The sequence below is a fragment of the Populus euphratica genome, unplaced genomic scaffold (assembly GCF_000495115.2).
Source record: "Populus euphratica unplaced genomic scaffold, PopEup_1.0 scaffold21.1, whole genome shotgun sequence".
Classification (NCBI taxonomy): domain Eukaryota; kingdom Viridiplantae; phylum Streptophyta; class Magnoliopsida; order Malpighiales; family Salicaceae; genus Populus; species Populus euphratica.
Window position 1 is genome coordinate 11,554 of NW_011499887.1, and position 8,635 is coordinate 20,188.

General features: G+C 33.3%; 1 protein-coding gene across 2 annotated transcripts; it reads left to right on the plus strand.

Annotated features, from left to right (window-relative positions):
- The first annotated feature begins 1,009 nt into the window (after window positions 1-1,009).
- PRMT6 (protein arginine methyltransferase 6) lies at window positions 1,010-8,221 on the plus strand. Of its 2 annotated transcripts, XM_011032917.1 has the most exons (14): window positions 1,010-1,292; window positions 1,831-1,896; window positions 2,188-2,256; window positions 2,736-2,771; window positions 3,441-3,506; window positions 4,633-4,701; window positions 4,881-4,958; window positions 5,249-5,327; window positions 5,426-5,520; window positions 6,435-6,519; window positions 6,760-6,965; window positions 7,590-7,708; window positions 7,821-7,911; window positions 7,944-8,217. In XM_011032917.1, the coding sequence occupies exons 1-13, from the start codon at window positions 1,086-1,088 to the stop codon at window positions 7,861-7,863; spliced, it is 1,218 nt and encodes a 405-aa protein (XP_011031219.1). In that variant the 5' UTR covers window positions 1,010-1,085; the 3' UTR covers window positions 7,864-7,911; window positions 7,944-8,217. The 2 variants fall into 2 exon arrangements, with proteins under 2 accessions (XP_011031219.1, XP_011031218.1); XM_011032916.1 differs by having other exon boundaries at window positions 7,821-8,221.
- Window positions 8,222-8,635: the final 414 nt, after the last annotated feature.

The window sequence follows — 8,635 nt, forward strand, 5'->3', positions numbered from 1 at the left end:
AGCATCATAAAAATTAAAATTAAAACGATTCATGATGAATTTTAATGAAATATAACAAAGATTGGAGGAAAAAAATGATGAGAAAAAAATATTAAGGTATATGATAATATTTATAGATGAATTATTTTTTTCAAATTTTAAAATTTAAAATGTTGGTAGTTATTTTTTTAGAGTTTGAAATTTTTTTAAAAAAAATTGAAAATCAAAATTTAAAATGTTGGAGGTTTTTTTTCAAAGTTTGAATTTGAATTTATTTATTTATTAAATTAAATTTTTAACAATAACATATAAAAATAAAAATTAAAAATATTCATATAAATAAATTTTAAATTATATCTTTTAACTTTCATATTAATTTATTAATTTTATATTACTTTTATAAATTACTCATATTAATTAAATAATTAATAACATCATAATTATATTATATATAAAATATATAAATTAGTTATATAATTATATTAAAATTAATTTAACATGAAATATATTAAAATATAATTGACTTTTCTAAATAATTTTTTACTACAAAAATACATATAATAAAAAAACTATATTTATATTATTCACAAACTCATTTTATAAATTTAAATTTTTAATATAGTATTTTTTTATTGAATATGCTCTAACTAATAAATTTATAATATTCTATATTTCAATTAAAAAGTGGCGCTTATATATGCCATTGATATATATATTAGAAAAATAGAAAATATTTGCATCGAAAAGTTAGTAAAGATACTTCAGAGTAGTTTAATTTTTTTTATAAAAAATTAAAAAACATTTATATAAAAATATTTAGGATATTTTATGAGTAATTTAAGTATTTTTTCAGAAAAAATAATTACATGAAAAAATAAATTATATTTCTGTTTATAATAATTCAATAATAGATCAATATGTTATGCGTGTGTATTTTAAAATTATAACACACACTAATTGGGCTTCAATCAAAATAAGCAAAGCCCACATTTTTATTAAACACCATTTTCTAGAACCAGACTCCTGACCCGCATCCTTCTCGGGTCATCCATAAAAAACCACCGTTGGTCCTCTCTCTCTGTCTCACGCACACTCTCGCGGCAAGAATGTACTCAAGCTCAGGTGACAGTAACGGATACCACCAAGACAGCAAGCAACAACTCCGGATGAGTCAAAGAGACCGAGTTAGAAGAGCACGCGCCAAGTCACGTGATGGATATGGCGAGGAACAGAAGGTCACTCCTTGTACCGAGTTTGACAAGGCTTACTTTAACTCTTATGCTCACGTTGGTATCCATGAAGAGATGATTAAGGTAAGTGAGAATGATGTCATCTTTATTAAAATGTACTTACTTTCATTATCTGGGTTTTCGTTTTTCTTATAGGTTGTTATGGTTTTTTTTAATAAGGCTTTAGGGTTTTAAGTTCTGTTGTGGCCGTTTTGTCTGATGTGTAAGTTAAGGCTTTTGGAGTTTAAGGTTGTTTGAAATGTTTCTTTGTCTTGTTAGTGTTGTGGCTGTTTTGTTTGATGCGTTAGTGAAGGTTTTTGGAGTTTAAGATTGTTTGAAATGTTTCTTTGTCCTGTTAGTGTTGAAATTCTGTTTCTTGAATGTGAAATGGGGTTTATGCTTTGTTTTCTTGAAATATTTTGATAGTCTTTTTTGGGTTTTCACCTAGTAGTTTTTTGTGTGTTTGATCATTTTTGGAATGCTTGAGTTGAAATTGTTAATTGCAAAATCTTTTGTCCTTGGAAGTTAGGAGTTTGGTTCATTTCTGGTTTTTCATTTTGTAATCAGAGTGTTTTTTATTGAATGATATAAAAATATCTAAATCTTTATTCTATCTATGTAGGATCATGTGCGGACAAACACTTATAGGGATGCAATCTTTCACCATCAGAGTTTGATTGAAGGCAAGGTAATGCCATTTTGATCAGTATTCTGTTGTTAATCTATACTATTGGGCTCTTCTTGATGTAAAACTATGTTGGAGGAGGCTTTGTGTCTGCTTGGCACTTTGGCATAGAGCTTATACAACATGTATGATTTCATATGCATTAAGACCATGAAATATATCATTTCATGGAATTGTATCAAAAAAACTTAGAATAAATATGTTGAGAATCAATATTCTGCTCAGTAGTAAGGAAATTTTAGGAATATTTTATGCAGAATGTGTCCTGATTGCTTGATTTGAATGCATATTCAGGTTGTCGTGGATGTTGGTTGTGGCACTGGAATTCTTTCTATTTTTTGTGCTCAGGCTGGTGCAAAACGGGTAACATAAATCAGAGTGATTCTTTTACATGAATTTTCTAGTAATTTTGGAACTGAATTAATGAATTGCACATAAAATCATCACTTGCTCTCATTGTTGCATAGTATTGTCTCATAAGCATTGTCTGTGATATAGATGAATCCAACTATTGAACTCTCATACTAAATGGTCATTTTATTTCAATGTTGATATAATGTTCATTCTTTGTAAGGATATATAATATGTCGCTCCATCTTGGAACTTTTATATTTCTGCTCTGAATCATTATCAATTGATTCCTTCCGACATTCTTTACTCTATTAAATTGTCTCCAGAAAAGTGGTTTTGCTTATTTTATCATGTTTTTAGAGAAAATACTTTGATTCTTTCCTTATGTTCAATATTCAATTAAGATGGTATACGCCTAGGCACAATTTTACCAATGTGCTTGCATGAGTTTCAATCTACATGTGTCTTACATTTGAAAGATATTTCACCAGGTATATGCAGTTGATGCAAGTGATATTGCTGTGCAGGTACTGTGTTTGTGCTCATCTTTTTGTATTACATTTTCAGTGTGTTATTAAGCTATTTGGTTGCTACTTTCCATGTGGCTTGTGATGAGTTTGAACATTCTTTTTCAATAAAAGAAGGATGTTATTGATGCTAATTCTTATTAGGAGAGAAAAGGATGTTGATGTGTCTAATGGTGTTCGATTGTCAAAATGGAAAATTCATAATATCATATTACATGATCAGTGGCGTGCATAATATACAAGTTAGTATTGTAAAATCAGCATAACTTCTCAACAACCTTTAAATTATACTGCCAAGCATAATTGATGCACAGAAAAATGCAATGACAGCAAAATATCTTGTCCCCAGCTTGCATCTGAAATTATAAGAAAAAATTTGCAAATTATTATTCAGGAATTGCTTATCTTAGAGAATGTGGAATCATAGTTTATGTCTTATATTTCTTATAATCATTTCTCATGCGACCTTTTTCCTAAGTGGGATATGGTTAGGTGTTCCACATCTTGGTCTTTGGTAAATATTTGTGATGGCTATTAATCATATGAAATCTTGTAGGGTTTGCATGGTATGCATTTTTTATTGATTTTATTAATTCTTATAAGATTCTTAAATGTATAAGAACTGAGTTAAGATGCAGTTTTGAATTGATTTTCCTTTTCTTTAAATAGGCAAATGAAGTTGTGAAGGCGAACAATTTATCAGACAAGATCATTGTATTACATGGACGAGTTGAGGTAAGCTTTTGTATAAATAGCTAACATGATGTCTATGCTCTGAAATGGGCTCCCAAAGGATCTGTAGTCTTAAATTATCATGCAAATGATTTGTGTTTACTTATTTGATTAGTTTGACTGTTTATAAAATAGCAAGCATTTGTACAGAATATATCAGTTGATATTTTTTCTGTACAGAAAATGCAAACATTGATTACTGACAATTGGAATCAAACTTATCTCCCAGTGCAAAACATACCTTTTTACCAGACTATCACCACTTGCTTTTAACCCTATTACAGCAATCATCATTCATGTCAATTCCGTAGACAGGCAGTCATGATATTGATCAGAAAATGTTGGAGTTTTACTGTCATTTTTTCTGTTTTGGGAATTCATGTTCCAGTGAATGATGTAGCGTAGTTGCTGGTGATGAGATAGAGAAAATTTGTTGTCTATGGCTGTCTGGGGCACGTACAGGTTCATTTGCACAACTTGTGAATTGGCTGATAGAGTGCACTAAGGTTGTTGTGGTTTGGGGAATTTAAGGTTCACAGCCTGATTTCTGCTGTGCTGTGAAAGGCAAAGGCAGTGTTTTGTATCATGGCAGTGGTTTTTTTCAAGTGTTTTTTTGCTTGAAAATGCATCAAAATAATGTGTTTTTTTTCTTTTTTTTAAATTTATTTTTGACATCAGCACATCAAAATGATTAAATATATATATATATATATATAAAATTAATTTGAAGAAAAAAAATCAAAATTTTTTAGAAGTTTAGCTGGGCTGCACAATACAAATGGCCCCAAAGGCAAAGGGCCAACCTTTGTCTGTCTTCTTGCATGACTTTTGCAGTGGAGGTCTGGCTGCACCTCTATGTCACAATAGGGTTGAACTTTCATGTCCTCTTTGTTTATTGGCTTGAAAAAATGGGCCACTGGTTGAATGCACAAGTTTGTTAATCAACAAATGGTTGTCTCATGCAAATATGTCTATACATATCAATTGAACCCTTCAAAGTCTGATAGGATAAGTTTCATGTAAATTTGAGGAGAGAACCAGAGTGCTGCTGAATTTTGTTATTTCCTCTTGCATTAACTTGTCTACTTCCTATCAGCTGGTCACTTCACTGTAATAATGGTTTCTGCAGGATGTTGAAATTGATGAGGAGGTTGATGTAATAATTTCAGAATGGATGGGCTACATGCTTTTGTATGAGGTGACTGTTAAAAATTTTGCATTTTATATGTTTGTAACCAGCAAATCCAGATCCAATGCATTCAGTATGGACATGACATTATGGCATCTAACCTTTTGTAGGCAGATGTACTTTCCCACATTGCCTTATTACATGCAATGTTTACCATCTTGAGGACTTCCTTTTCTCTTAATTTGTAGAGCATGCTGGGAAGTGTCATCACTGCCAGAGATCGCTGGCTAAAGCATGGAGGCCTTATTCTTCCTTCAAATGCAACTGTAAATTTTCTTCCTGCTTGGCAAGTTGTCATATACCACAGTATTATGTGGATTTATAAGTCTTTTCTGCTTCCATTTACATTATGTAACCAGGTTAAATGTTCGTGCTTGGCAGGTTGTCATATACCACAGTATTATGTGGATTTATAAGTCTTTTCTGCTTCCATTTACATTATGTAACTAGGTTAAATGTTCAGCAGAATCCCACTTGGGAAGTCTACGGTTTCTTACTTGTCAATCAAGTACTCATGTGTTTTGTAATGCCGATTTCTTCTGAATACTGCCTGCAGTTGTACATGGCACCTGTCACACATCCAGACAGATACCGTGAAAGCATTGAGTTTTGGCGAAATGTTTATGGAATTGATAGTGAGTATCATGTTCACATGAAACTCTTTAAGAAGCTACATGTCTGGATGAGAACTGGGGATGGTATTTGGAAACTTAGTGTCTGTTTTTGGTCGCAGTGTCTGCCATGTTGCCCTTAGCAAAACAGTGTGCATTTGAAGAGCCATCTGTGGAAACAATATCACGTGAAAATGTATTGACATGGCCACATGTGGTGAGTCTCCACACTTTCTTTATTGTTCAGTTAACTTCTTTGTAAGCCTTTTAATGATTTATTGTACATCATTTAAAAAAAAAAAAAAACTTCCTCTTGATTTGTGGCTTGTTAACCGCATTTGAGACATGTAAATGCTCAAGCTGCCTACTTCTTCATGATGCACTCCAATTGAACACGTGTGTCTATTTGGTAGCATGTTGGGAAGTGGGTGAGTGCCTGAGCATGTCCGTATGCTGTGCTCATGTGAGAGATAGAATCTGCAAAACCTACAGTGGCTCAAACTTTGTTGAAAGTTTTAGATTTGATGTCCCTTTAAATCTAATGCTTGGATGAAAGCAATTTTAAGAGGTGATGACTGATGAACATATGGTCCAAATGATACTTCTTTTCATTTGGACTTATTTTTATTTTGACAGAGAGCATGCTTGCATAAACATTGCCCTTCTGTTGAGCATGCTTTGCAAGGGCTGTAAAATTCATGAGGCCCTCCTCTGAGAAAAATTGAGGCCTATATTCATACTTTCACACATTTGCTATGTTGTGTATTTGGAAGGAGGATAAAAAGACTAAAATATCATGATAAATAGGTTTTGTTGCTCTGTATGAATAATGTGATGAGCAATCTCAATGGATATGTTTTGGTTCATTGGTTATGAAGTTTATTGATCCACCACATGCCTTATTTTATTCAATGAATAATGCTTATATTAATATATGGACCTTGTTATCTGATACAAATCCTCTCTTGTGCCCCTATTGGTCTGAGATGTCTGTGAATGGGTTTTTAGATTCTTTTGCTATAGCTGCTCTGATTGTATCTTGAGCAACATTCTTATATCTTGTTTGGATTGCATGCACACTCTTGTGAAAGCTACTCCATTCAGAGATTTGAGATTTAGTGTTGGTTACAGTTTAAGCATGTGGATTGCTATACGATAACAATTGATGAACTAGAATCTGTCACAACGACATACAAATTCAGGTCAATGATGAGAGGTATGCTCCCTTTCTTCTATTAATTTTAAAATCCTTTTCTTTGAACATGGAACTTTCTTGCTCTGGTTTAGTGTTAATCAATTATAAGTTTAGGCTATCGAAATCTGGCATGCTGAATAAAAAACATTCATGTACCTTCTCAAATGCCTATATATCATCTTGCTTTCCAGCCTAAAAATTCTGTGTCCATTCTTTTCTGTTTTGCTGATTACTAAAAGTGTGGTTTGAATGTTATTCTAGCTCCATTTCATGGGTTTGCGTTCTGGTTCGATGTTGAATTTGGTGGGCCTGCAGCTTCTCTGATCAATCTTCGAGCACCAGCCTTACCAACTGCATCATCAAACAATTCTCCAATGGATGGTAGTCAGAGGAAGAAAAGGACAAATCCAAATGAGGCACTTGTGCTATCCACTGCACCCGAGGACCCTCCAACACATTGGCAACAGGTATTGTGTATTCCTGTCCTCGTCATTAATGTGCATTATCTGCTTTTTTTTGGTTGGCCCCATAAGCAGAAGCAAACATTTCCAACTGCTACACCAGCATAATAATACTTGTGTTGATTATTGTGACCTTAATAGTTAATTCCAGCGGTTGCCTTGGTTGGTGTTGTTTGCCAGAAATTTGTTTTCTAATCACTTTTATGGCTGACGTGTGCTAAGGTATACAGAAACTGATTTGTATAGAATCTGCTGAATCTTTTTTTTTTTTGACACGGAGAGTTTGCATAGGAGGCATATGCTGGGCAGTTAAGAACTTTCCAGTGATCAATGAACATAATTCTTGTTCAGTCCGAAAACAGTATACTGTATGTCTACTTGGTGAAAAAGTAGAAATGTGCACTAATATGATATTATCCTTGTGATTACTAAAAGTAGATATCTTCAGTGGAATTAAGTGTTAGTGAAGTTTTATTGAGTGAAGTGGTGTTTTCATATTCATTAAGTTACAAAATTTAAAAGAGGTCTTTTTTTTTTCAAAAAAGTTTTCTTTCATGTTGCATCTGTACTTGTCCTGGTGAGCTTTTTGGCTGATTTTTTGTTTTGTTTTGTTTCCTTTCCCTTTTCCAGACTTTGATATACTTCTACGACCCAATAGATGTGGAGCAAGATCAACTCATTGAAGGCTCAGCAACACTAACACAAAGCAAAGAAAACCGCCGATTCATGAATATTAACCTTCGATACTCGTGAGTCAGCAGTCATTTAAGCTAATAGATTCCATCATCAAAGTAGAATCAGATCACATCTATTTATATATTTCTGCCTATTGATCATTTGCTTTGATCATTGTTCATACAGTTCTGGCGGGCGGTCCTTTGTAAAGGAGTCAGTGATGAGGTGATTTTCTTAATAGTGTTTACAGGTTTGATGAGTCCCAATATTTCATTCCTGGGTAAGATAATTCCAAGCCTTCCGAGTTAGTGCGTGGCACAACTTAAAGCTCTCGTCTGCAAAACCTAGCAGACTTTCTTCTTCAAAGGGAGCTCCTAAATTGACCATGCAGATTCATGATTTTTCAAGAATTTCTACCTTCAGGACATGGAGATCAAACTTACTGTAAACACAACTATAGGTGAGCTGATTTACAAAAATTCATTTTAGACTGTACTTTGGATGCGTTATGTGTAAGAAGAGCAGGCGATGTCATTGTATTTTTACCTATTTTAAGTTCACATATGCAATTTTTCCGAGCTAAAAAATCTCACAGAGCTCCCGCAAGTACCACACCACGTACAAACACAAACAACATGCAATACAACTACCTTCACAGCATTATTCCGATCTAAAAACTTGAAAAACAAATAGACTAGGGTTTGGAGGTGCAATTAGGAAGACATACAGGCTGAGCGGGCAGCACCTTAAGCTGTTGAATAAGATTTTAAAATATGATGTGTTATTTTCTTAATAGTAAAGTTCACAGCTAGCATGACCATCCATTGATTATTTCGCACTATTGCACCTAACCCCACACCTTTCTTCTTGATAGCAGCATCTGTGTTGATTTTTACTTTCCCTGCTGTAGGAGCTGTCTTGAGAATATGAATACCATCAGTCAGCATAATCGAACTAGATGGCTGTTTATAGTTTTCCATCTGATAATCAAGAAGGAAATT

What these genes read in the sequence shown, in the direction of transcription:
- PRMT6 (XM_011032916.1), top strand. Translation starts at nt 1,086, where the DNA reads ATGTACTCAAGCTCAGGTGACAGTAACGGATACCACCAAGACAGCAAG. An exon ending in CTCAGGCTGGTGCAAAACGG is followed by an intron (nt 2,257 to 2,735) that starts GTAACATAAATC and finishes ATATTTCACCAG; the next exon opens with GTATATGCAGTTGATGCAAG. An exon ending in TATTACATGGACGAGTTGAG is followed by an intron (nt 3,507 to 4,632) that starts GTAAGCTTTTGT and finishes TGGTTTCTGCAG; the next exon opens with GATGTTGAAATTGATGAGGA.